The 27,162-nt window shown below is 36.4% G+C and overlaps 4 protein-coding genes across 9 annotated transcripts in view; all 4 read right to left on the bottom strand.

Annotated features, from left to right (window-relative positions):
* The window catches only part of LOC111797637 (probable LRR receptor-like serine/threonine-protein kinase At1g53440), an 8,153-nt gene extending 7,425 nt beyond the window's left edge, over positions 1-728 (bottom strand). For 2 of the 5 annotated variants that reach the window (XM_023680699.1, XM_023680702.1), the window contains exons 1-2: positions 512-728; positions 297-438 (exon numbers count right to left, since the gene is read on the bottom strand). In XM_023680699.1, the coding sequence (XP_023536467.1) occupies positions 297-438; positions 512-641 (272 nt within the window). In that variant the 5' untranslated portion in view covers positions 642-728. The remainder of the gene's footprint in view (positions 1-296; positions 439-511) is intronic. The other 3 variants (XM_023680698.1, XM_023680700.1, XM_023680701.1) reach the window with 2 other exon arrangements.
* A 1,054-nt stretch (positions 729-1,782) lies between these two features.
* LOC111797635 (probable leucine-rich repeat receptor-like serine/threonine-protein kinase At3g14840) lies at positions 1,783-10,253 on the bottom strand. 2 transcript variants are annotated; one of them, XM_023680695.1, is made up of 24 exons: positions 10,087-10,253; positions 9,834-10,011; positions 9,155-9,226; positions 8,971-9,039; positions 8,820-8,891; positions 8,660-8,731; positions 8,446-8,517; positions 8,276-8,347; positions 8,117-8,188; positions 7,960-8,031; positions 7,810-7,881; positions 7,021-7,092; positions 6,070-6,135; positions 5,688-5,753; positions 5,572-5,607; positions 5,447-5,487; positions 4,732-5,111; positions 4,374-4,569; positions 4,082-4,228; positions 3,743-3,861; positions 3,443-3,653; positions 3,088-3,325; positions 2,739-2,889; positions 1,783-2,370 (listed from the first exon to the last, which is right to left on the bottom strand). In XM_023680695.1, the coding sequence occupies exons 1-24, from the start codon at positions 10,163-10,165 to the stop codon at positions 1,945-1,947; spliced, it is 3,051 nt and encodes a 1,016-aa protein (XP_023536463.1). In that variant the 5' UTR covers positions 10,166-10,253; the 3' UTR covers positions 1,783-1,944. The 2 variants fall into 2 exon arrangements, with proteins under 2 accessions (XP_023536463.1, XP_023536464.1); XM_023680696.1 differs by having other exon boundaries at positions 5,447-5,484.
* Positions 10,254-11,227: 974 nt separating this feature from the next.
* LOC111797636 (probable leucine-rich repeat receptor-like serine/threonine-protein kinase At3g14840) lies at positions 11,228-19,380 on the bottom strand. The gene is made up of 24 exons (XM_023680697.1): positions 19,171-19,380; positions 18,899-19,082; positions 17,822-17,893; positions 17,673-17,741; positions 17,535-17,606; positions 17,375-17,446; positions 17,204-17,275; positions 17,025-17,096; positions 16,874-16,945; positions 16,715-16,786; positions 16,560-16,631; positions 16,262-16,333; positions 15,911-15,976; positions 15,382-15,447; positions 15,264-15,299; positions 15,145-15,185; positions 14,437-14,816; positions 14,079-14,274; positions 13,824-13,970; positions 13,459-13,577; positions 13,160-13,370; positions 12,836-13,073; positions 12,493-12,643; positions 11,228-11,822 (listed from the first exon to the last, which is right to left on the bottom strand). Exons 1-24 carry the CDS (start codon positions 19,262-19,264, stop codon positions 11,430-11,432), a joined length of 3,039 nt encoding a protein of 1,012 aa, XP_023536465.1. The 5' UTR covers positions 19,265-19,380; the 3' UTR covers positions 11,228-11,429.
* Positions 19,381-21,452: 2,072 nt separating this feature from the next.
* On the bottom strand, positions 21,453-26,298 carry LOC111797641. The gene is made up of 7 exons (XM_023680708.1): positions 25,466-26,298; positions 24,559-24,798; positions 23,759-23,848; positions 23,193-23,342; positions 22,947-23,071; positions 21,944-22,073; positions 21,453-21,842 (listed from the first exon to the last, which is right to left on the bottom strand). Exons 1-7 carry the CDS (start codon positions 26,024-26,026, stop codon positions 21,717-21,719), a joined length of 1,422 nt encoding a protein of 473 aa, XP_023536476.1. The 5' UTR covers positions 26,027-26,298; the 3' UTR covers positions 21,453-21,716.
* Positions 26,299-27,162: the final 864 nt, after the last annotated feature.

The following is a 27,162-nucleotide window of genomic DNA, read 5'->3' as shown; positions in this document are numbered from 1 at the left end:
AAAAAAAAAAAAAAAAAAAAAAAAAAAAAAAAACTTAACTCAAGAAAGATAATGTCACTCTCACAGTCTAATATCCAAAATCTTCATCCATTGATTTATAGCATTGAAAATAAACTTTATACTAACTTACTCGGTTAATTGTAAGATTGTAACTTTCATGGTCGTCACCATAATAACCTTTATAATTCTCTAAAACTTAAAAAATACAATAAAATCTCTTTAAATCTAAATAGGTATTGATCTTGATATCTACCTGTGATTAAGACACTTTATTTCGTATCAAGAGAGGATCTTACATGGAGTAGACACTGCAAGAATCAACGGAGCAAGTGCAGCTCACCTCGCTAACGAAACTACTATTAGGGTCGTTGCAAGAATTTTGGTCGACTTTCCACTTTAAGATCTTCAGCTGTGCGGATATGGCTCGAAGGGCACTCACTGTGGCATCCACAACATGTTAGGTTTGAGAATCTAATGAGCTAACACAAACATAAAATTGCTACGTTACTACCTTCATGTTCAGGCAGAGGCTGCGCATGGCATCCAAATAGGAAGAACAAGTTGAAAAACAGCAACCCAAGAACAAGAACAAGAATACGAATACGAACACGAAGACGAAGACGAAGTGTCGTTAAATCCATGTTCCTTAAAAGACAAAGCCAATGAAAAAACAGAGCAAGAAGAAACAGGGCATTCACAAAAGACTCCAATCAAAATATAGAATGATATGAAACGCCAATCTATTACATTAAGTCTTTGTTCTGCCACCGACAGGGCATGCACAATGGGTCCATAGAAAGCTAGCCATTTATTCAAATATGTGGATTTTTCTAAAGACTTCACTCCACATTTCTTCCTTGGTCAACGTTGATAAAATTAGTACATTTCTCGATTATTTACACGGACAGCCGTGAGATCCTACATCGGCTAGAGAGGGGAACGAAACATTCCTTACATGAGTGTTTTTTCATTTTTGAAATCGTGAGATTGACAGCGATATGTAACGGGCTAAAACGGACAATATCTACTAGTGGTAGACTTGGACTGTTACAAATGGTATCAGAGCCAGACACCGGACGTTGGCTCTTAATGGGGGTGGATTTTGAGATCCCAAATCGATTGGATAGGGGAACAAAACATTCCTTACGTGGGTGTTTTTCATGTTTTAAAACTGTGAGGTTGACGTCGATACGTAACGGACCAAAGCGGACAATATCTACTTGTAGTGAACTTGGGCTATTACAATAACTATCTAATCTTACTACATTTTGGTTGTCTAAAAAATTCTAAAACGCGAGAGTCTGGGGTTTAGGGTTGGTAGGTGTGAAAACTAGATATTTGCGCGTATGGAGTGATGTTATGAACAACGGATTTGAACGATTTTTAAAGGCCGTTCATAAAAATCTACGTTTGTGTATAATAATACGAACATAGATAGGCTTAGTGTCTCCATACTAAGGAAAGCAAAGGCAAAGACCCAAACGTCTGAAAAGTAAACAAAAGTATGTCACCATCCCTAGAGCCCACACACTTAATGGCATACATATCCCACATGTGGTAGGGGGTATGTCACCATCCCTAGAGCCCACACACTTAATGGCATACATATCCCACATGTGGTAGCCCCCTTTACACAACCCTCAATTATCACTTGAAAAACCAACGCGGTCAACGGGTTAGGTTGGATACATGAATAATCATATAATCGTATTCGAACGAGAGGTCCAACTTCCCACAAGATTATAATTAAAGGTCGTTGCATGTTCTCCCAAGAGCCCACAGTTATTTGAATTTCAATCTATATTTTCATTTAAACAATGGAAAACAATAGGAACATTTAAATCTCCGATCTCGAAGAATAGAGTACTAAGTCGTCAATTACGAACGACTCAGCTGAAAAAAGAATCGGTTAACAAAGAAAGAGCAAAGAATCATAACACTACACTAGTTCCTATCATCCGTATCATCCAAGCATTTAGAATCCAAGATGATGTTATGATAATCACTGTCAGTATTTGAAGAATCAGTCCATGGTCCATCCTTCAACATACTTTGTGTCTCGCTCTCGCACGTCATCATGCTTTGTATCTCGCTCTCGCTCGTCGTTTGCCCTTTCTTGCCGTACAGTTTGCTCAACACTGCATTCACATCTTGCTTTGAGATAGTAGGATCTGAAACCACCTCCTCCATAGCAACCTTCCCTTCCAGCATGCTCACTACTAGTGACATCGAGGGTCTGTCTGCAGGATTGATGTTCGTGCATTGGATAGCAATATTGATCATCGTCATTACCTCGCTCTCGTTGAATTCGGAGCCTAACCGTGGATCGACAAGCTCTAGTAAATTGCCTCCCTCTTTTAAAATGTAAGCCTGAGAACAAAGGGATACAAATGACTTCTGTCTGCTAGCACTGATATAACAAGTTTCATTTACTAGTATAAAGATGAACCAATCAGCTTAATCTAAACTTAGGAAATATACATAGAATGCAACTGAGTTGCCTTGTCAGATCCCACGTCGGTCGTGGGGAGGAGAATGAAACATTCTTTATAAGGGGAAGCTCGAAAAAGAAAGCCCAAAGAGGACAATATCGGTTAACAGTGGGCTTCGGCTGTTACATGTCTATTTCAAACTCACGTCCCACATATAGGATCATACCTTTCCTGGAAACTTCTGGTGAAATAAAGTATTATAGAACACAATAATATGCACAAGGACTAGATGATGGAGCAACTCACATGGTCAAGAAGGTATAAGCAATCATCCTTGAATCCAAAACTTGTGTTGCTTCGACCACCGACTATTTCCAATGCCACCACACCAAAGCTGTAAACATCTACTTTGTCAGTTAAGTAGCCTCGCATAGCGTACTCTGGTGCCATATATCCACTGCAACATAATGGTGTGGCGGTGTGAATATTTCGATAGTAGTACATTCGTCAAATAAATTAAATCGATTTTATGTGATAACATCTAGGTTGTCCTAACATTCCCCCCGAGTAATCAGTCAAACTTGAAACTTTCTCCTCATCATGTCTCTATGTAGTAAAAGCATAGGAAGAAAAATTTCCCAACGCGTTAACTCACTAGGTTCCGGCAACCCGTGTGCTGATGTGTGTATTTCCTTCTTCATCCAGCCGGGCCAAACCGAAGTCGGAAATCTTGGGGTTCAGATTTTTATCGAGAAGAACATTGGTAGCTTTGATGTCTCGGTGAACGATCTTTAGTCTCGACTCATCGTGAAGATACGCTAAACCTTTAGCAATACCAATACATATCTTCTGCCTAGTTGGCCAATCCAAGTTCAGTTGATATTCTTCAGGTCCTACAATATACCAAATTTGCAGAGATGTTTATTACATCCATTAATATCATCTATCGATATATTAAAAAATGTTCTAAAGATCAATAGCAGTTAAAGATGGTAAGGAAATGTTTTTACCGAATAAGGCACGAGCAAGGCTATTATTTTCCAGATACTCATATATTAGCAAGAGTTGATCTCCTTCAATGCAGCATCCATAAAGCTTCACTAGATGAGGGTGCTGCAACGCAGATATCATGCCTATCTCATTCAAAAATTCTCGATTTCCTTGTTTCGACTTCGAAGAAAGTTGTTTCACTGCAATTACACTGCCATCGGCAAGAACGCCCTGCAATTCCGAAGACAGAACTTCACCCCAAAAATATAAAAAAGTACGACAGAAGAGATGAAATAATGAAATCCAAACGACAGTAACACCTTGTAAACAGGACCAAAACCGCCTTCTCCGATCTTATCGGCAGCATCAAAATTGTTAGTGGCAGCTTTGATTTGTCTTAATGAAAATGAACTTGTTCCTAGATCTATGTCTTTCAACTCTGCAAAATAAGCATATTTAAGCGAAAAAGAATTAGTTCTCCGTAACTCCTTCGCTTGCCTCGTACGCACAGAGTACATGTATGTGATGCCATTAACATCCAAAATTTTGCAAACATAGCTTAGAACACAGACAGGTTGAAAAAGTGAGAGAGAGTGGTATCGCTATGTCCAGTTAATAACAATAAGAAATCTGACAAACCATGCATGCTTTGAGAGTACCTTGTTCAAGTGTGCTTTTCTTTATTTGGCTGCCTCTCCACCGCGAGACTCCAAAAACCAAGATGATAATAAAGACCACAGCAGCCATAATTCCATTCAATGTACTGGCAGATATGACATTTCCACCTATTGATGGTGGCTCAAAGTCTGCTTGGAGTCAAGAGAACAATAATTGCATTGAACATATCGTTTAATAAGGTTGCAGACTATATAAATAACCAAAATGTGTCATCAAATATAAGGTAGATGAAAGGCTCTAATGATCTTGAATTGAAATAATGGGTCTACCTACCAGGATCAACAGAAATGGCTGAAATGAGAGGACCATAAATTCCTCTCATAGGGACTGAATTTGTCCCCTTCCCAGCCCAAAAAAGGCGAATCTCTATAGAACCATTAGTTACAGAAACAGTGAATTTCTGTACGAAAGGTTTGCCAACGCCACCTGCTGCATCTGCAATATTAAAATCCTTCACCTCCAGCTTTCCCTGCAATATTGGAGATAGTTCAAGAACTTTCAAGGTAACGACGTATTGGGTAAGTTCGGTACCAACATAAGCTAGTAATGTAGAAAATATATACAAAGATATCTTGAAATAGGCAAAGTACCAGATAATTTCTTCAAGAGTAGAAGTGAAGTATCTATTTACCTGAATGTAGATATCAAATAAGCGTCTGCCAAGGCTTTTGTATGTCTTGTCATCAGAGAACTCTATCTCAGCAAAATGGAGGCTTACCGTGTAGTTTCCATTACTCATGCAATATGCATAATAAGTAAGAGAGATTGGAGAAATTCGTGCACTTTTGTACAATTCAAGATTTGGCATAGGGAGAGAAGGTGGACTTAATGTAATATAGTCGTCTGTTGAGCGATCATCGTCCATAAAACTACCAGTGTTGCTAAATCCCCAATTTTCTCCACCTTGAAAAAACAAGGATGATTTTCCAGTGTTTGTGTCGGCATCATACTTGATTGTTCTGTTAATTAAATCTTCCTTCCCACCGCAATTGATATAGAGTGAATACCAAGCTGCAAGAACAACGCCATATTGGTTTCTATTGAAAGATAAATCAAACGAACAGAACTGAGTGATGTATTCTTGCAGAGTTGTAATTAAACATAATCAATGCCACTACTAAATAGCTACATCAGATTCAATTAGATGTGAAATCTTATTAGGCAATGATTTAGTTTTCAATGTTTGAAAACCTGATCTTGGATGCATTCTTCCATCTTTTGCATTTCCACATAAAATCCATCAAATGTAAGTTCTAATATTTACCATTTTTACCATTTTTCCATTCCCTCGTACAATAAAAAAATAAATAATTAGAAAAAGTTATGAGACCAAAATTTCAACTCACTTTTTGGACAAGTGCCCGCTAAACATGAAACTGTTCCACTGCTAAAACCATAAGAAGCCCAGTGGTTATTAGAATATTAGAGAATTCAAGCAACTAGCCAACTCAAAGATTAGAGAAGAACTTACGAATTATTATCCTCTGACGAGCTCGCAAACAGGTTTCTGCACAGGGAAAAAAGAGATTGGATAAACTATTTCTCATTAGTTACAAACAAGTTGTACAAGAATAGAAGCATACTCACATACTTCGTGCTTCACAACCAATGTCCTGAAAATTTGTATGAGTAAATTTGTTATAAGAGAGATCACTGTAAAAAAAGAACAACAATGAGATTTATAATCTTCCAGATAGCTAAAACTTGTCAAATCCCTCCATCCTAAGAAAAAAATAAAAACAAACATAGGAGTGCTAATCAGAGCCATAAACCATATTTAACTCTTGAACTGTTAACGTCTTTTTTTCCCTCGTATAAAGACCAGTGTAAAAAGATATTAATTGTTCTCTCTCTCTCTCTGTGAATACTTTTCCCTTTATTTTGAAATCTCAGTCAATTTATTTTGGAATTTTAGCACCTCTATACCAAGATATTTAACCAGAACATAGAATTTGGAAATTAAACTTGCATGTTTTCTCCTTCCTCCAGCATCCAAGAAGGCACCGCTCCGTTTAGCAAGTTTCCAGCTAAATATCTGACCAAGGAAATATTAGTGCAATTAATGAGCTTTTGAACAACGAATAAGGTTTTTGTGATTTTTTTAACAAAAAGCAGACACTAATGATATTATCATGAATATGCTACCAGACAATCCAGTCAACATTTGACGCTACATAATTCTTTTTAAAAAGTCTATGCCCACCTTAAGGCCTAGACTTTGGAGATATTAAAGATTTTTCTAATTAAGCTCACCTGAATATTCAAACACACAACCTCTAAACAGGTGTTATACAAAGACCATAGGATAAAAGATGATTATCAACAACAGCGACTTTCTAAAATACGCAGATTATACTTTTGTTTTTATACAACGCAAACCACTCATACCCTGTATTTCATTTAGATGAATACAAACTCTAGGATAAACCTTCAACAAGAGAAACGATACACATACATTCTTCACTCGAAAGGCATGACCAAGCCACCCTTTTCAAGAGTTTTTAAGTTCCAGCTTCTGTAAGCTATAAAATGACTTTGTCCCATGCTAGTGGACATGAGTTCATACAGCTTTTATACACTATTGGAAAATAACATTAGAACTGGACATTCCTATATCAGCTTTGGCTCTCTGGAAGTTCATATAAAACATAATCCTTTATTCTTTAAGTATCAGAACTACTATTATTGACTCATATTCACGCAATTACACAGAAAAAAACAAGTTCAAATCCAGGCCATTATTCATAGCAATACAGTAAATTAGAAGGTTAAAATTCATATAATTGTCATGTTAATTATCTGCATAACTCTTTTTGAAAAGAAATTAATTTCAGCCATTGATCGGGATTGACATATCCCTGGAATGCGACTACCAGCAGTTGAGGTATAGAATTTCAAGTTTTCTGATTATATTACTTACATTCTATCCACTTTTTTCAAAGCTTCAAAGCCGGCAGGTATTGGTCCAGTAATCTTGTTGAAGCTTAAGTCTCTGCAAAAGAAATTGAGCAAAATAATAAGAAAATAGTATAGTCAAATAATAGAAAATTTGGTCCCAGCAGGCATTAAAATCTGGATCCTGGATAGTGTAAGAATGGCATACGGAAACTTTACCAAGGAAAAATAGGAAAATTTTCATTCAACATTTTATGTAAAGTCAAGTGATTGCTATTGCTTATTAAATATCAAATTTTAACATATGGAGATATGAACTCCTATTCGAATTTTATCTTTCAACGGATTCGTTAGAATCAAGTGGTTATATTTATATTGGATTTTTTTTTTTTGGGGGGGGGGAAGAAAAAACTACTCGACAAGTGTGACCTGGCATAACAAAGGGATGAGTGAAGGTTTTAGTATTGGAGTATTAATGTAAAATACTATGACAGATTCATAACTTTTGTCAGTTTGTTCAATCTGGGGCACCACAGTAACTTTTCTTTCACTTTCAGAGAGAACTTGCCATTCCTTTGGAAATGTATATCAATTCCTTTTAACTAATAAAAATCTCCTAGTTAATGATAAAACAATGCTATGGTAAAGAAGGCATTAGTCTCTATAACCCTGCTGTGTAGTGGTGGTAATGCAAAAGGTTTGGGTAATGCAGTATTCCATTACAAGAAATTTAAACTATCTTCCAAAAATTCATCAGACTTTGATTAATCATGATGTAGCATCAAGATGGAGTAGAGAGTAAAATTGTACTGACATGGTTTGCACGTTTTGCAGCCCCTCAAAACTTTCGGGCAGCGTCCCATTTATATTGCAACTCCTCAATATCCTATAGACAACTAGAAATTAATTAATAGCTGGATTAAGTACACGGAAATCTCAAGTTTTCACAGAGGGATTAACTTACAGGGTTTTCAAATTTGTTAAAGTATTAATGGGTGGAAGGGGTGATGGATCTCCGTTCAAGTCACTGATTCTCCTGCATTTTGCAACTCAAATATGAATAAATAGAAACACACAGTACTTTAACTTACAAAACCATAAGGAATGTGAAGCAAACTAACACATCATTTAGTCGTGTCAAACGTCCAATTCCAGAAGGAATTGGCCCACTCAACCCGCTTGCCTGAATAGCTCTGTCACGATTAAATTAGTTGAGTGAGAGCTAATACACTAGCAACCAAGAATACTTGAGAGTAGCTGAATTAGAGGAAATTTCTCACAGTTTTATAAGTTTCGGCCAATTCTCAATATACTTAGGTATTGACCCTGTGAAGTGATTATCACTAACTCGACTGCATCGTAACAAAGAGAAGGTTTGTTTAATTATTCATTCCTTCTCTCAAAATTGGATTAATGAAATGAAGGGTTGAAGAAGGTTTCATAAGCTTACAAGTCCGTCATGGTGGTTATACTTCCCAGGGTAGATGGGAGCTCCCCAGAAAAGTTGTTTGAGGTGAGAAGTCTGGATTACAACAAACAATGGTAAAGGAATGATCAGCAGAAAGCTCTCCTTAATGCCTAAATCATTATAACTAGAGACAATTTAAAACAATTACTTGAAAGAAAATGAAAAAAACTCAAACATAAGGGTTGAAGGGTCTCACAATCTTGATAAATTGGTCAAATTTCCAAGTTCTGGAGGTAGACTTCCAGAAAAATTATTAACTTCAATGACCCTACGCGACCAAACCAGTAACATTAGTCTCAACCAACGCATCAAAAACCCAAAATTGAGACATAAACAATAGGATGATCAGAACATACAACTCTAGAAGCGTGCTGATGTTTCCCAACTCTTTTGGGATTGGACCCGACAATCGATTTCCAAGAAGAGAGCTGCAAAATCACCCATACACATAAGCCATATAATCCACTTCCTGAATTCATTATAGAAATCTTTAAGGATTGAAAATACATGTTGGCAAGCTTGGTGGAACCCCATTCTGGAGGAATCGGGCCGCTGAGATAGTTGCGGGAAAGATCGCTGAATTAACAGAGAGAATAAACGAGTGAATGATCATGCGGAATTTCATTAATAATCAAGCACACGAGAGAGGATGTGAGGCAAATGAATTAAGAATTGAAAAAAAAGTGCTTACAGTTCCTGCAGGAACGGCAGCCTCGCTATTTCCGGCGGCAGAGTACCCGGAAGGCTCTGCGCCCTTAGACGACTGCAACGCCATGCCACCGAGGGCGCCAAAAATAAATTAACGACAAAAAAGAAACTCGTTTATATAATATATTTTTTTATTATTATTTTAAAATTCCACGTGGCACCATCCGCTTAAATACTTCTCTAAGCAATTATGATGTTTTAATTATATTTAAATTAAAATTTTAACTTTTGTTTATCGTTTTATTACGAAATTATTATTAAAAAAAACATAAAAATAGATCAAATTGTTTTAATTTTTTTTTTTTTTTGTTAAAATACTATTTTGATAATAGAAAATTAACATATAATTTCTGAAATCACTTTGATAATAGAAAATTAGGTAATAATCTTTTCAAAAAATAAAATTTTTATTCCATTTTATAAGTCATCCACTCGGAAAACAAATAAACGGTTAAAGCTCAAGTCTCGAGATATTGTCAGCTTTAGCCCATTACCTATAGCCGTTAACTTTACGTTTTAAAACACTACGTTATTAAAAAAAGAATGTTTTGTTCCCCTGTCCAACCAAGTGGTTTCACTTTGGTTATCCGGTAGTATTTAGATTTAATAATTTTTTAATTAAAAAAAAGTTTAAGGAAATAATTGGGTGAGAAGGAACATACATGCCGGTGACGTGGCAGACGGTATGACCGTGGAAGGTGCAATTGCAGGTGACGTTATTATAATAACCAGTTTCGAAGGACGCCGATACCCAACCGCTACTCAAACCGCCGCATGGATCCGCCGAGAAATTCCAGTCCGTCTTCCCCAATGTCTTTCCGATTTCCCTCAGCGCCTCAACTAATACATATAAAACTCAACAATCAAAATCAAAATCGGAGTCCGATTCGAAATACAGTAGCGGCTTCGTCGTACCTTCGTCGTCCGGCAGCCGAGCGGCGGCGGAAGCGAGAGAGAAGAGAAGAAAGACGGCGAGGAATCGAGGCACAAACATAGTAGAGAGTGGGCGGAGGGAAGGGGATGATGAAATTTGCGGCGGAGAGGGTGGGGTTCGTGGATTTGGAGGAGGGAGGTGATTGCAGAGGCGTTTAAAAAGTGATTATGGAAAAATTATAGTTTGTTTTAGTTGTGAAATTTGGGAAGCGACAGCCAAATCCAACGTATTTTCGTTCTTAATGTTGGTAATGGAATTTGCGTTGAAATTTAACCAAAAATCTCCTAAAATTAAAAGAATATAATATTTTTTTATTTTTACTCGTCTAAATATAAATGAGGACGGACCGATGAAATGAAATTTTTTACAAAGACGAGAAATGGCACGAGAATAGTGTTGATAGAGATAGAGAATGGGTTTGTTTACGATACTAATTATATTCGTAAATAATCTTTTTATTTAAGAAAAATCGATATTTATATTTACTAGGTAGGATCTTAATTTTTATTTTATACGTTTATATATTGTATTACATATGGTCTTTCAATCTTCCTAAAATGTAATTTGGAGGCGTTTCCAAATTTAACGTGATACTCCTTGATTCTTAGAGTTAACCCGTATGAGTTGCGATCTTTGTTACTTCCGTCTGTGATTTCGTGTCATTTTCAGTAGTTTCTTAGCTTCGTCAAGTAGAGATGAAGGTTTGATAAGTCGTAAACGAGCATTATATGAATGAATCAGTCAACTTCATGAAAATAATTGAACAATTTCTTAAGTTCGATAACCTGTAAGGTTAGAAATTAGAACTTTTAATCTCTTCGTTAATAGTGTATCAGGTTTTTTTTTTTTTTTTTCTCTCTCTCTCGACCAAGGCAAACTTTGAATTTGTGAAGAGATTGTGATGTCCCAAGTTGGTGGGAGAGGAGAACAAACCACCATTTAAAGGATGTGTGGAAACCTTCCCCTATAGACGCGTTTTAAAGCCTTGAGGAGAAGCTCGAAAGGGAAAGTCCAAATAAGACAATATTTGCTAGCAGTGGATCTAGACCGTTACAGAAATGAAAGACAAAATTGACCCCTAGAAGCCGAGAGACCGAAATAGTTTAGCATCAAGGAACGAAGTAGTTCGAACATTTAAACTTCAACTCAAAATTCCTTTGAACACTATAAAACAATTAAGCTGTAAAATATACAATAATTGGGTAGAGATTGACCATTAGGCATGGTACTGCCAATCAAACAAAGAATAAACAAGCATATATTCAAAGTTTTGAAGGCTAACATAGTGAGATGCAAGCAGAGAATGATTGAGGACGAAGTAATATCAACCTTGGCTTCTATTCTCCAAATATTTAGAATCCATGAGGATGGGGTAGAGATCACTGGCACTTGTTGAAGAACCAGTCCATGGTCCATCCATCGTCGAACTTTGCGTCTGGCTCTCGTCTGTCGTTTGCCCTTTCTGGCGATAAATTTGGCTCCACATTGCATTCACATCTTGTTTAGAGACACTATGATTTGAAACCAACTCCTTCACGGCAACCTTCCCTTCCAGCATGCTCACCACAGAGGACATGGCAGGTCTGTCACCAGCAATGACGTTTGTGCATTGGAGAGCAATATTGATCATCGCTATTGCCTCTCTCTTGTTGAAATCAGAACCTAACCGTGGATCCACAAGCTCTAATAAACTGTCTTTCTCTTTTAGAGTATTGGCCTGACAATACAGGTTATAATAGTTTCAGTTTGCTAGCACTAATGCCGGGATTCATTTACAAGTATAAGAATCCCGATTCATTTACAAGTATAAGAATCATGTTGGGGAGGAGAATGAAGCATTCTTTATAAGGGTATAAAAATCTCTCCTAGTGAACGTGTTTTAAAAACCTTGAGGGGAAGCCCGAAAGGGAAAGCCTAAAGAGGACAATATTTGCTGGCGGTGGGCTTGGACTGTTACAAATGGTGTATCAGAGCCAGACACTAGGTGATGTGCCAGCGAGAAGGCTAAGCCCCGAATGGGGTAGACATGAGACGATGTGCCAGCAAAAACATTGGGCCCCAAAGGAGGTGGATTGGGGGGTCCCACATCGATTGGAGAAGGGAATGAGTGTCAACGAGGATGCTAGGCCCCGAAGGGGGTGGATTGTGATATCCCACATTGGTTGGAGAGGAGAACGAAGCATTTTTTATAAGGATGTGGAAACCTCTCCCTAATAGACCCATTTTAAAAATATTGAGGGGAAGCCCGAAAGAGAAAGTCCAAAGAGAACAATATCTGCTAGCGGTGGATTTGGGTTGTTACATAAGCAATCAACCTTCTTATGATGTGATAAATACTACAGAACACAATAGATAAGCACGGGGAGTAAAAGATGGAGTTAACTCACATGGTCAAGAAGGTAAAAGCAATCATCCTTGGTTCGGAAACTTGTGTTGCTTCGACCACTGACTATCTCCAACGCCACAATGCCAAAGCTGTAAACATCTGCCTTGTCGGTTAAGTAGCCTCGCATGGCGTATTCTGGTGCCATATACCCGCTGCAAAGTAACAGTGTGATGGGGTGAATATTTGGATGGTACATTTTTCAAATAAACTAAATTTAAAGAAAACAAACTAACATTCCCCTCACGCAATCATTCAGACAAGAAACCTTTTCCCTTAATCATTTCTCTATATTGTGTAAAAGCGTGGAAAGAAAATGGAAGAAATTTTCTCCCAGGGTAACTCACAAGGTTCCCGCAACCCGGGTGCTGATGTGTGTATTTTCTTCTTCATCCAGCTTGGCCAAACCGAAGTCGGAAATCTTGGGGTTGAGGTTTTTATCGAGCAGAACGTTGGTAGCTTTGATATCTCGGTGAACAATCTTAAGTCTCGACTCCTCGTGAAGGTATGCTAAACCTCTGGCTATACCAACACAAATCTTCTGCCTAGTTGGCCAATCCAGTTTCAGCTGACATTCTTGGGGTCCTACGATACACCAGATGTCATGACCGATATACGAAAAAAAAAATTCTGAAGAATAATAGTCGAAAGTAGTACGGAAATATTTTTACCGAATAAGGCACGAGCAAGGCTATTGTTTTCCAGATACTCATATATAAGCAAAAGTTGATTTCCTTCAATACAACATCCATAAAGCTTCACTAGATGAGGGTGCTGCAATGCAGATATCATCCCTATCTCGTTCACAAATTCACGATTTCCTTGCTTTGATTTTGCAGAGAGTTGCTTCACTGCAATTACGGTGCCATCGGCAAGAACGCCCTGCATTTTCAAGCACAGAACTTCACACCAAAAATATAAAATCCTTGAAAGAAAAGAAGAAATAACGAAATCGACACGCCAGTGGGACCTTGTAAACAGGACCAAAACCTCCTTCTCCAATCTTATTGGCAGCATCAAAGTTGTTAGTGGCAGCTCTGATTTGTCTTAATGAAAACGAACCTGTTCCGAGATCTAGACCCTTCAACTCTGCAAAATAGGCACATTTAAATTAGTTCCCCATAATTCCTCGCATTATCTCGTATGCACGGAATCTCCGAAAGTTACAGGCTTTTTAATGGTCAACTTTGTACAATTCAACACAAGTTAAACTGATCAATATATGTAATCTCACTAATATCCACGACTTTGCAACTATCGCTAACGTTAGAACTGTCGGGTTGAAAAAGTCGATTAATAACAGTAAGGATCTTATGACACATGCTTTGAAATTACCTTGTTCAAGTGTGCCCGTCTTTCTTTGACATCCTATCCACCACAACACTCCAAGAACCAAGATGATAACAGAGACCACAGCAGCCACAATTCCACCCACTGTACCAGCAGATATGGCATGTCCATCCTCTGATGGTGGATCAAAGTCTGCTTGGAGTAATGAGAAACAATTCCATCAAACCAATGGTTTGATAAGGTAGCAAGATAGATGAAATGGCTCTGATGATCTTGAAGTGAAAAAATGGGTCTACCTACCAGGATCAACAGAAATGGCGGAAATTAAAGGACCGTAAACTCCTCGCACAGGGATAGCATTTGACCCCTTCCCAGCCCAAAATAGGCGGATCTCTACCGTACCATTAGTCACAGAAACTGTGAATTTCTTTACAAAAGGTTTGCCAATACCACCTGCTGCATCTGCAATATTAAAATCCTTCAACTCCAGTTTTCCCTGCAATATTGGTATAAATCAAGGAATTTCAAGGTAACGAAGTAATCAGTAAGCTTGATACCAGCAGAAACTAACAATATAGAAAAATCTACACAAAGATATCTCGAAGTGGGACAAAGAATAAGATAATTTCTTCATAAGTAGAAGCGCAGTATCTATTACCTGAACGTAGACATCAAATAAGCGTCTGCCAAGGCTTCTGTATGATTTGTCATCAGTAAACATTATCTCAGCAAAATGGAGGCTTACTGTGTAGTTTCCATTACCCATGCAATATGCATAATAAGTAAGAGAGATCGGAGAAATGCGTGCCCTCATGTACAATTCAGGATTTGATATTGAGAGAGCAGATGAGTTTAATGCGATAAAATCGTCTGTTGTGCGATCATCGTCCATAAAATTACCAGTGTTGCTAAATCCCCAATTTTCTCCACCTTGAGAAAACAATGATGACTTTCCAGTGTTTGTGTCCGCATCAAATTGGGGTGTTCCGCTAATTGTTTCTTCCTTCCCACCGCAGTTGATATGGAGAGAGTACGAAGCTGCAAGGAACAACACCATATTGGTTTCAATTGGAAGATAAATCAAATGAACAGAACTGATTAATTTATTCATGCAGAATGTCTATTAAACATATCAATGCCAAATCTAAATAGCAACATCAGATCCTAATAGCTACGAAGTCTTATTAGCCTATTATGATCTAGTTTTATCAATATATGGGAGTTCACTGACAGATGTAGATTGCACTCATTACTCCTTGCATTCACACATTACATATAGAAGAGGAAATCCATCTAATATAATTTCTAGTTTTCACCTTATCCCTCCAACAAAAAATGAGACTACGAAAACAAGATTTCAACTCACTTTTTCCACAAGCGCTCGGTAAACAGGAAACTGCTCCATTCCTAAAACAAGAAGATCAATGGTCATTAGAACATTAGGCAATTCAAACAAGCCAACTCAAAGATTAGAGAAAAACTTACAAATTATTGTCCTGTGAAGAACTCGCAAACAGGTTTCTGCACAGGAAAAGAAGAGATTGGATAGGGTTGTTTCATTTGTTATTCAAAAAAGGTCGTATAAGATTAAAAGCATACTTACAAATTTCGTGATTGACAACCAGTGTTCTGATCATTTATCCGAGTAAATTTGTTATAAGAAAGATCGCTGTAAATAAATAAATAAAAATTAAAAAACAAAAAACACCAACAACAATAAGATAGCAAGAGCAAAAACTTTCCCTTCCCCAACATCCCAAGGAAAAATAAAAAACAACCATAGGAATGTTAATCAGAGCCAAAAACTAAATTTAACCTCTTCAACTGTTATCTCTTTTCTCAAGAAAATATTCAGTTATCAATTATTTAAAAAATAAACTAAAAAACACAATAAAAACATAAATCAGGTACAAACAAATTTTCCTTCTTATATCACTGGAAAAGGAAATGGTTGTGTAAAGTAAGGTGCTTTTCCTTTCCAAGGATTGGAGTAATATGATACTATTTGTTCTCTCTCTCTCTCTCTCTCTAAATATTTTTCCTTTATTTTGAAATCTCAGCTCATCTCTTTTCAATTTTAGCACCTCAATACCAATTCATGTAATCAGAAAGCAATTCAAAAAGAAATTTACATGCTTTCTCCTTGTTGTAGCATCCAAGAGGGCACTGATCCATTTAGCAAGTTTCCAGATAGATATCTAAACAAGAAAATATCAGATTAGTAGTGCAACTTTTGACGGTAAGGAATAAGGATGTTGTCTTTTTTGAACAAGAAATAAGGCAAGAAGGGTATTATCATGAATATGCTACCTGAGGATCCAGGCTATGATCATATTCAAACAATTTACTCAATATCAAAATCTATGAACATATATTGAGATCATAGTAACTGGAAATTAAAGTTTGAATGTGATCATAGCCTGGATTGCCTTTTTTGAACAAGAAACAAGATATTGGTCCAGTAAGCAAGAGAAATTACTCACATGCTATCCACTTTTTTCAACGCTTCAAAGCTGGCAGGTATTGGTCCAGTAATTTTGTTGAAGCTAAAGTCTCTGCAGAAGAAATCAAGCAAAATAATAGCAAACAAGTTTTGTCAAAAAACAGTAAAGAATAACTAAATTAATAATGTTGTAAAGAATCGACATTTCATGCAAAGTCATAGTACAAAAACAGCATGTAATAATTCATTACAAGAAATTAACTATCTTATGAAAATTCATGACGCTGCGATTATCATGATATACATCTAGACAGAGTCGAGAGTAAAATTGTACTGACAGAGTTTTCAATGCTGTAAGTCCACCAAGATTGTCGGGCAGCACCCCAGTTATATTGCAACTCCTCAATATCCTATAGACAACCAAAAACTAAATTAATTTTGGGATTAAGTATACGACAGATGTCTTCAAGTTTTCACAGAGGGATTAACTTACAGGGTTTTCAATTTTGTCAAAGTATCAAGGGGCGGAAAGAGCGATGAACCGCCATTCAAGTCACTGATTCTCCTGCATTTTGCAACTCAAACATGAATTAATAGGAACACACACAGTCCTTTGACTTACAAGACCACAAGGAATGTGAAGCAGACTAACACATCAGTTAAATTTGTCAAAAGTCCAATTTCAGAAGGAATTGGCCCACTCAACCCGCTTGCCTGAATAGCTCTGTCACAATAAAATTAAGAGTTAGCAGACTAGAAACCAAGTAAAATATAGAATAGCAAGATTACAGAAAATTTCTTACACTTTTCCAAGATTCTTCCAATTCTGAATAAACTTAGGAATTGGCCCTGTGAAGTGATTATCACTAATTCGACTGCAGCGTAACAATGAGAAAGTTCATTTCCTTGAATCATTTATTTGTTCATTTGATCAAGATTAAACTAACGAAATGAAGGGTTGAAGAAGAACTCAAAATCTTACAAGTCCGTCAATGTGGTTATCCTTGCCAGGGACGGTGGGAGCTCCCCAGAAAAGTTGTTTGAGGTAAGAAGTCTGGATTACAACAAACAATTGAAGAAAAAGAAAGATCATAAGAAATCTCTCCTGAATGTCAAAATCATTATAACAAAACTCAAACACGAGGGGTCTTACAATCTTGATAAGCTGGTCAAATTCCCAATTTCTGGAGGTATACTTCCAGAGAAATGATTCATTTCCAGAACCCTAAGCGATCAAACCGATAAAATTAATCTTCTACCAACTCATTCAAAACCCAAAACGGGAAACAAACAATTGGGTAACAAGAACTTACAACTCCGCAAGAGTACTGATGTTTCCAATCTCTTTTGGGATAGGACCCGTCAATCGATTTCCAAGAAGGGAACTGCAAAATTACCCATAAACATAAGCTACATGAATCAAATTATAGAAATATAGGGATAGAAAATACATTTTGAGAAGCTTGGATGAACCCCATTCTGGAGGAATTCGGCCGCTGAGATAATTGCGAGTGAGATCACTGAATCAACAGAGAAGAAACGTTGATAATCAACCAAACGAAAACATTTCTGGACGTGAAGTAAATGAAAAAATACTTACAGTTCCTGCAGGAAAGGCAACCTCACTATTTGCGGCGGCAGAGTACCTGGAAGACTCTGCGCCTTCAGAGCACTGCAATTGCCACGTCGTCCCACCATGTCATTAATTCTTGATTAGAAAATATTAATTAAAATTATTTTATTTAAAACTTCATAAAACAGTAAGCCATCACGTGGATTAGAGTCAGACCAAAGACGGAGCCGCAGCCGATGACCAGGAATCCTACGTGGCGTAGTTGACTAGTCAACTATATTTAACTTTTTTTAAAAATATTTATTATTTCGTGGATGGTTTTTTATTTGTCCAGTTCACAAGTGGGACCTGGGCGCACATACGCAATTACTTGGCTAACNGTTTTTTTTTTTTTTTTTTTTTTTTTTATAATTTTCTGATAAAAATAAATAAAATTATCTTATTCATCCTCATTAATCAATATTATTTTCAAATTTAATAATTCCATTTGGATGTCAGAAATTAAAAAAAAAAATTGACGAAAATGAATGTTGGTCAATTTTTTTAATCATAAATCATTAATTTTTTGGTTTTTTCTTTTTTTTAATCTTTTGATTAAATAATAGATATATTTTCAAAAACTGTTTTTTTTAATTTAAAATTATGTTTTTAATATCTGAATTTTAGAATATATAATTCAAAATTATGTTTTACTTTTTCAAATAAAAATAATATGATGTTATAAACTAATAATTATATAGAATATATGAGGTTGCTAAATTAATTAACATTAGTTTATATTAAACATAATATTTAATAATAATAAAATATTTAAATTGATTGACCTTATAGCTGCCTTTGGTTGGTGTTGAAAAGTATAAATTATATATATATATATATATAGTAAAAGATTTCTTAATTATATTTCAATTTTAAAAATATATGAAATAAATATTATTGACTATAAAATTAAAGTTAAATTTAATTTCATACATTTTATAAATCATAGAAAATTCGGGAAAAAAAAAACTATTTAAAAATATCTAAAATTTTATAATCATAATTACATANAAAAAAAAAAAAAAAAAAAAAAAAGTTAAATTAGAAAAATGAGGAAGAACTTACATGTTAGTGACGTGACAAACAGTATTATTTTGGAACGAGCAATTGCAGGTAACATTGTTAACAAAACTTGGATCGAACTGCGTTGAATTCGTTACCCAACCGGAGCCGACGCCGCCGCATAGATCGGCGGCGAAATTCCAGTCGGTTTTTCCCAATGTCCTTCCGATCTCCTTCAACGCTTCGACTGAAGAAATCAAACCAAAAATCGGAATCAAAACAGAATCCGATAACATTTGCGGAATCCAGATCTAAGTCGGTAACGGCGTGCGTACCTTCGTCGTCCGGTAGGCGAGCGGCTCCGGCAGTGAGGGTTAGGAAACAGAGGGAGGAGAGAAAAACGACGGCGAGGAATCGAGGCAAGAACATGGCTCGGAGCGGCGGTGGATTTGGATGAGGAAGGCCTGAATGAAATGAAATGAAAATCACCTAATTCATTTACTCATCACTGAATTTCAATTAAATACTAAAGAGACAGAGTATGAATGATGAACAGAGTCAACCTCTAGTCTTCAATACTCCCTCTTATAGACCTTCACAAGTGATTCTTCAACAACTTTTTAACCATTTTTACCTTGCAGTAAATATTTTGTGATACCGTAAAAAACAAGTAAGGAATACTGTCTCCATTGTCTCTACAGGTAGAGAGTCTTTTTTAGAAGTTTAAAAGTAAAATTATTAGAATTTATGCATGCCATTATAAATATATTTGTTTGAGCCTTAAGTCTCGACTGGACTAACAGTTATGTTGGTATAAGTCTCGGAAGTGTGGTTATAGTGAAGAATCTAAGAAGTTACGACCTTAAAGAGGTGTCTTTCTGAGCCATAATCACGTGTTGTTGATTTGAATTCCTTTCAAGCTATATATGTACGTGTGTGTATGTATATATATATTTAAGAGAACCCTTTAATTTGAATTGGACAATAACGTACATTTAGGTTTGCATTCGTACACCGGCCTATGTTGGATGAAAGTTCCACATCGACTAATTTAGGAAATGATCATGAGTTTATAATAAAAGAATGTTATCTGCATTGGTACGAGACTTTTTGGGAAGCCCAAACAAAACCATGAGAGTTTATGCTCAAAATGGATAATATTATATTAATAATAATGATGGATAAGAAGGGTCAAAACAATGCAAGACACAAAACGACGCGTTTCAATCAAGTTGATGGAAAAATTGAAAATAATTGAACAATTGGGAATGGATTAAAACGTCGTCGTATTGCGTGTGTGAATGCAAATTGAAAATTTAAATTGATATAAAATAATTAATATATTCCAAGGCTATTTTTGTCATTTCATTTATTCTTCAAGCCCAACTTGCCTATTGATGAGAATTCAGAGACAAGAACCTCGTAAATTTGGAAAACCGTGTTTGGTTCATAGTTTTATTATTTTTCTATTGTAAGAAATATTTTCAAAAATTAGATCAACCACATTCTTGTGTCTCTTCATTTATATTATATCATTAATATTGTCGAGAATTTAAAATAATTGTTCATAAATCCGCTAAAAAAGGTATAATTTTGGGTTTGATTAATTAATTATACAATATGATCTCCATATGAACGTTAGAAGTGTTGTTCATATCTTTTTTTTGAACGAGTTAGTCTCCTTATTTTGTCTAAGGATTTTTTTTCTTTTTCGGGTCGGATTATTAATATCCAATGAGAATTAAGTTTTTTTTTTTTCACGGGAAGAAAATAGAAGAAGTTCGAGATTCGGGTTAGGAAATTTTTGTTGATATGGAAGTCTCATTTACTATTCGAGTGATGAATGTGATGGATGATATTTGCAAGACCTAAAAAAAACGTTGAATATATCAATAACTTAGATCACCGACTACAAAAGGCTAAAATTGTAAATTCATATATAAATTATATATTTGAATAAGCTCCCTAATTAAATATGGATGAATGAAGAGAAAAGGAAGGGCATTGATTGACAAAACTACTCAAGCTAAAAATAATTATAATAAATAATTCATTTTTTCATTAGAAAAATTGCAATGGGAATTTAATAATTTTATAAAAAAAAATTTAATTTTTTTTTTGAACATTGCGCCATTGAATTTTATTAAAATTAACTAATTATTTTTTTTAATCAATTGTAATTTTTGAGAATTAAGGTAAAATATTATTTTGAATTGTAGTATTTTCACATGTTTTGAAATTAATGTTAAACAACAAGTAAATATATTATATTAATCTCCAAAATAATTTTCGTTAAATTAATTTTTAAAATTATAAATTTAATATTTTCGACCTTGCTATTATTCGTACTTACAACACATGTCGGATAGTGATTGGATCAACTTTTCGCAGGTCACGATTGGGAGTCAGCCAAAAAGGACAAAGCTTTTGTTTGGTTGAAAATTGGGAGCCACCTCTACTGTTTCTTGTCCCTAATCAGTAATCAGGTCGAGTTTCGAGTTGACTCAAGGAAACGTCAAGGTTGTTTCTCTTTATGACCCACAGACACGAATTAAGTGGCAACCCAAGGTAGTGACGAACAGCACAGATTGATATCTAATAACATTATACGGGTATATATAGTTCGATGAGCATAAATACATCGGTATCGACCCTGTATATGCTCGACATCTACCAAACTCTCAACTTTTTGAACAATTTCCAAAGGAGTTGAAGCAGAAGCTGGTTTAGAAGTAGAGAAGAAACCAGAAAAGGACCTTAATTTACAGACGATGGCCTTAAAGTTGATACATCGGGCAAGTAACTAAGAACAGTTTTGAGACTATATATATATATATAGATATATACACTTACAACTACCAAAAACGCATGTTTTATAAGATCAACACTCGATCCCAGTATTTATCTGAACAGAGAAGGAAGTTCGACGGATATTCGAGAGTGGAGCGTCGACTCTTACGACTATCCCTGAATTCCCAACGTTTCCGTTCCATTTCGACCTGCCGATCTGGATGTCGAGCGGGAAATCAATATAGAAGAAGAAATGATAGGATAACAGTGAAGTATAAATCAACGTGATCCACAGACACGAGGGAATTCAATACTTACAGAAATTGAAGCAAAGGCAGAAGGGTGGGCAATGAAAGAACAGCCGCACATGAGATTGAGAAGTTTCTTCACTGAATGAACAATTTCAGCACGAAACCCAGGATTGCTTCCACCAAAAGTACGACTCAAACTGATCATTTTAAAATCAATGTTTAGATACAAAATCACCACCTATCACTTGAGAAGTGGAAAAATGAAAATCAACGCTGCAAGGATATCGAACTGAAAATCGCGATAAACAGAAGAGTGTTGGAGGAGAATTATATTTGCATCTGTACCATTACAGTTGCTCAGGGGATACTTTTATGCTTCCCCTGAATTACTTTCATGCGGTGGATTGTTGGAAAAGCTAAGATTCATCTGCAGAAACCCAACTAGAGGCCTAGAGCCTTACTGCAGCTTCTTTGGATTGATTTTTTTTTTTTTTTTTTATAAATATATTGTGTAACAGCCCAAGCCCACCGCTAGCAGATATTGACCGCTTCGGCCCATTACGTATTGTTGTCGGCCTCACGATTTTAAAACGCGAGTGCTAGGGAGAGGTTTACACACCCTTATAAGGAATGCTTCGTTTCCCTCTCCAACCGATGTGGGATCTAACCTACTGCCTTTAGTTGGANTTTTTTTTTTTTTTTTTTTTTTTTTTTTTTTTTTTTTTTTTTTTTTTTTTTTTTTGTTGCAGTTAAGTAACCAACTATCCTCATCCAACCCGACGTGTTGAAAGAACTTCCTAATACAAGAGATCAACCCTCACACATAGAATGACAATCTACTACCAAAATAAACTCAAGCTAAAAATTACTAAGGTATGACAAGTAACTACAACAACATAAATCAGGCTAGGATTGAAGTATTGGGCATGTGAAAGCATTGCCGAGAGCGGGGTTATGTTCCTTACTCGCAACCAATGCTCATAGATAACATCAAAGTCCAAATCGACATTTATGGTGTAATCAGATCAACATAGGTGAATCAACTTTAATGAATAAGCATGTATACTAACCTGCATTGGATAGTTGGTTTCACCAGAAGACCTGATCTCTTCCAAGCCAATGATTGAGCAAGGTCCAAAGTAAATGATTTGTCAGGCATTTGCACTATTGGTGTTATTCGGGTTCCCCACTTATTCTAAGAAAATCAACCAGTACAAACAAGGGAGGGACATATAAGTTCTTTTGAACATTGAATTTGAAAAGGAGAGAACTTTTTCTTCATTTTTTTAAAGGAAGGAAATAAGAACATAACTAACCTTGCAAGAGAAGCTGAATCTCATTTCTCCTGGATATTGACCTTGAGCTTGAAGGAGGCCTCCACAAAAGGGCAAAAATGCAGTTGTAGTTAAACCTTCACCCGACACATAAGTCAACTGCCCGTTGGGGAACTGTAAATCAACAAAGGACTGGGAGAGAGGGAGGGAGAGGGGAGGGAGGGGGGAGGTATGTTACTCGACTGATCCAAAGGTTATGATAAACAAGCAACGGTTCTAAGCTTTATGTTCAAACAATTGCCACTAGCCTGACAGAATTTGCTTCCTTCTAAGGATAACACATGAACAAAAATAAGACCAAATACACTTAATGACCCCATGAAAGCTACCACGAGGCCAGTTTCTTGTTGAAAATATGTCTTCAATTTTCTTATATGAAGATTTGAACCTCAGAAGATTTGAATCTCAGAGGCCAATCAAGGGAGGGAGCATATGCCAATTATTGTTGAGCTAACACTATGATATCATCTATGTCAGATTTTAAAAAATTCACAAGTATTCAGCTAATACAATAAGCTCCAGAAAATTAAACAATTTTATCAACTTACACAAGCTGGGGGATTGAGACAAAGCATTGACATAAACAGCCACCTTCTATGCTTTGACCAGACTGCTGGACATAGAGAATGCATTCCATTCTGATGATTCATAGAAATCATAATATTAAAAGACGGAACAAAGTAGGGCTCATACGAAAATGACAGTTTAATATGTGTTAGGTCACTGGCACTTGTAAAAGTAAAAATCACAAGTTCTTCTAAAAGCATAAACAATTGACATTGAATGTGGAAGAAAGGTATACCCATGTCTCGTATCGTATACATCGCATTCAGGGTCCCAATTGTCAAGTTCAAACATATAATACCTTCTAAGGATTGCAAGACTCGGTTAGACTGTAATAAAAGATCTCTACATATAATGCAAGGAGATACTCAAGTTCAAAACTCATATCAGGTAACGTAAAACTGCAAGAATGATTTTAAGACAGGAAAGAGCTATCCCAGATTGTGGACATCCATTTACCTCAAAATGAAGATTAACTGACATGATTTTAGAAAAAAAATTAACGGAAAAAGTCAACAAAACAATGACAATCATATTTTTCTAAAAGAAAAGCGGCTGGTAGCAATGCGGAGAACTCCTTCAAGAGATCTCCGACAAGTAAAGTTGCTCTTCAAGTAAATAGATGCTTCTTGAAAGGTTACTAAAGGCTGCTACCTCCTAGCAGCAACAGCCAAACTCTTCAGAAATAGATCATACTTCAGTACACTAATTTTCACCTAACTTCAATATTCAAAGTCCGACACAATATACTTTGACGCCACTAGCCAAATGAAGTAGGTATTACCTTCCTATCATAACCGTACCAAAGCAAGTGTTGCTTTGATATATGAACGGGCAAAAGAAGTGTCGAGTCACGAACAAACAGTACTGGCCCAAGCTGCAGCAGAAACAAAGATGACTTATCATTTCCAGCTGTGGTTCTGCCATGTGAAGCCTCTACTCTCCATAAATCTCCTCTAGCAACGATTGAACTGTCCACATCAAGTGATCTACTATCATATGTTGAAGAAATATTGACCGTGCCCTACACCCAAAGAATAACAAAAATTAAAGACCAAATGGATACTCCAAAATGAAATCCTCAACCCACATGAATATGATTTAGTTAACACCATCAAACTCCCCAATGCCAATAAAAATAAAAAAACAACGAATGAATGCCATGGAATTGTAGGGTTTGGAAGAGACAGAACATTCAATAATTCTAGAATAGTTAGAACATAAAGACCATGTAACTTCAAAAAAATCAGGGTTAGAAGTTCCCTAAACTAAAATGAGCAGTCACGAAGATGAACCAAGGATCGAAAAAAATATTACAGATGAACAATGTATAAACTTTTTGTGGTCTTCCAAAAGATTGTTATTCTTAAGTTCTTGGTTTCTTCCCCATAGTAATAATTATTATTTGCCTCTGTATAAGTAGAGTTGTCGAACATGATCATAGATGCACTAAGTTTGTGGCTGAGCAGGCCACTTGAGGGCAGTGTGTTAATAACTAATTAAAGAAGCTATTCAGCAAAGGAACCCCTGATCACTTTATTTGGCAGATCTTTTGTTAGAAGAGATCAGTACGTTAAGTGATAAACCATTTATAAGCTATACATTTAGAACAATATGAGTACATGAAACAGATAATCAGTTGATGAAGAGTAACTCATTTTTTTGCTACTCAAAATAGAACACTGCTATACCTGTGCCCTACCCAGGTGTCCTATAGCCCTCAAATCAAAGCCAGAAACTTCATCATCAACCACCCCATCTGAAACAGCATCCTTGTCAGCCGTCTCCGAATTATGCAAGCAGTCTGTTAATGTTCCGAGCTTCCCTTGAACAGCGACTCCCACATCATCCCTCTGCCAACTCTTATCCAGATCCATCCTAACCGATGCTATCATATTCTCCTCTTGCCCAAATGGCACTGGGAGCTGTCTAAAAAATTGTTGTACCATACCATTCAAACAAGCGCCAAAATCAGCGCCAGCTTGTCCAATCCTATTGCCAATATCAAAAATCGATGAGACCCCATTAATTCCTGCATTATGGGCAGTCAATCCATAATCCTTGATACCAAAACTTTGCCCTGGAAATTCAAGATCAAAGAGCTTGGACTTGGGGGGATTAGGCCAGGGAAAAGAGGGCGGCGCTATGTGAGAATGAATCAGTCCTGTGAAACCCTGAGCAAGACGGTCCGCCAAATCCTGACCATGCCTTTGCACCTCCTCCCACGCTTCGAAAGATCTTTCTACGGACATTAGTTAAAGAACTAAAATCGACTACCGTTATCTCACACCCCAAACCTCTTCATACGAAAGGAGGAACAAACTTCTCTGAACCTTCGCGATCAACAATCTATAAGGGTAAAATGAACTAACCAGCCAATCAAATCAAATAACAACACAAGAAGCATGCAAGAAGCACTTTACTTAGGGCGGGCTCAAAACTCCAGCTCCGAACTCCAATCAACAAGATTCAAAAGAGCCACAACTGATCCAATTCCACCTCCACCGCAGGAGAACCAGCAGACATGAAGAGGATTTCAATTTTGAGAAAAATCAAGCACCAAAGAAGACGCAAAGGGACTAGTAGAATCGGATTTCAGCTCCAAACATGAAGGGGATAATTCGAACTGAGAAACGGAGGGTTTTTGGATTGGGAATTGAAGGAGATGAACATGAGAAATGAAGAAGACGAGAGGATTTGAGAGGAAAGGGTTAACGCTGTTCCGCGCGGGCGTATTAGTGCGGGTTTGTTTATATATGATAATTCATAGAGCAGCACGTCGGCCATTCAATCTGTGGCTAACTCTGAAGAGTTTCTGGATTTTTTTTTATTGCGAAGTAACGCTAGAATCACATGTCGTGGACGCTAGCTTTGTCACAGCCAATGGTTGTAAGGCGAGAGTGGGCCCATCTTTTTATCTTTTTTGTCTTTTGGGTAAAGACGAGGAAGGGAGGAATTTGGTCCAATCTTCGTGTGTAATCCTTGTATGGGATATCTTTGCTAAGGTCACACGTGCGACAATTAATGTGTGATTAATGGATTTTTTGGTGTTTTTTTAATGTATAATTTATCTCCCTTTTTCTATTTCAAGTTTGTAATTAAAATATTAGAAATAGTTATTAATTAAGAGGAAACTTGAGAATAGGGTTTTAGAAAATGACCCACCTGCAACGGTTGAATGAAAACATTCCTTGTAAGGGTTGGAGAGGAGGTGTGAAAACATCTCCCTAGTACACGTTTTAAACACCGCAAAGCTGACAACAATACGTAACGTATTGCAAGTGGTAGACTTAGAACGTTATAAATGATATCAGAGTCAGACACGGGACAGTGGATCAATTGGTAGACTTAGAACGTTATAAATGATATCATAGTAAGACACGGGACA

This window comes from Cucurbita pepo, chromosome LG06 (assembly GCF_002806865.2).
Source record: "Cucurbita pepo subsp. pepo cultivar mu-cu-16 chromosome LG06, ASM280686v2, whole genome shotgun sequence".
Lineage (NCBI taxonomy): Eukaryota > Viridiplantae > Streptophyta > Magnoliopsida > Cucurbitales > Cucurbitaceae > Cucurbita > Cucurbita pepo.
The sequence above is the reverse complement of the archived record's forward strand: the minus strand, read 5'-3'. Positions and strand labels throughout refer to the sequence as shown.

What these genes read in the sequence shown, in the direction of transcription:
- LOC111797635 (XM_023680695.1), bottom strand. Translation starts at nt 10,165, where the DNA reads ATGTTTGTGCCTCGATTCCTCGCCGTCTTTCTTCTCTTCTCTCTCGCT. An exon ending in TGGCCGAAACTTATAAAACT is followed by an intron (nt 8,189 to 8,275) that starts GTGAGAAATTTC and finishes TAATCGTGACAG; the next exon opens with AGCTATTCAGGCAAGCGGGT. An exon ending in AGCGGGCACTTGTCCAAAAA is followed by an intron (nt 5,112 to 5,446) that starts GTGAGTTGAAAT and finishes TTGTTCTTGCAG; the next exon opens with CTTGGTATTCACTCTATATC.
- LOC111797636 (XM_023680697.1), bottom strand. Translation starts at nt 19,264, where the DNA reads ATGTTCTTGCCTCGATTCCTCGCCGTCGTTTTTCTCTCCTCCCTCTGT. An exon ending in GTTTGTCACGTCACTAACAT is followed by an intron (nt 17,894 to 18,898) that starts GTAAGTTCTTCC and finishes TGGCAATTGCAG; the next exon opens with TGCTCTGAAGGCGCAGAGTC. An exon ending in TTGACAAAATTGAAAACCCT is followed by an intron (nt 16,632 to 16,714) that starts GTAAGTTAATCC and finishes GGTTGTCTATAG; the next exon opens with GATATTGAGGAGTTGCAATA.
- LOC111797641 (XM_023680708.1), bottom strand. Translation starts at nt 26,026, where the DNA reads ATGTCCGTAGAAAGATCTTTCGAAGCGTGGGAGGAGGTGCAAAGGCAT. An exon ending in GGTACGGTTATGATAGGAAG is followed by an intron (nt 23,849 to 24,558) that starts GTAATACCTACT and finishes ATGAATCATCAG; the next exon opens with AATGGAATGCATTCTCTATG. An exon ending in GTCTCAATCCCCCAGCTTGT is followed by an intron (nt 23,343 to 23,758) that starts GTAAGTTGATAA and finishes CCTCTCTCCCAG; the next exon opens with TCCTTTGTTGATTTACAGTT.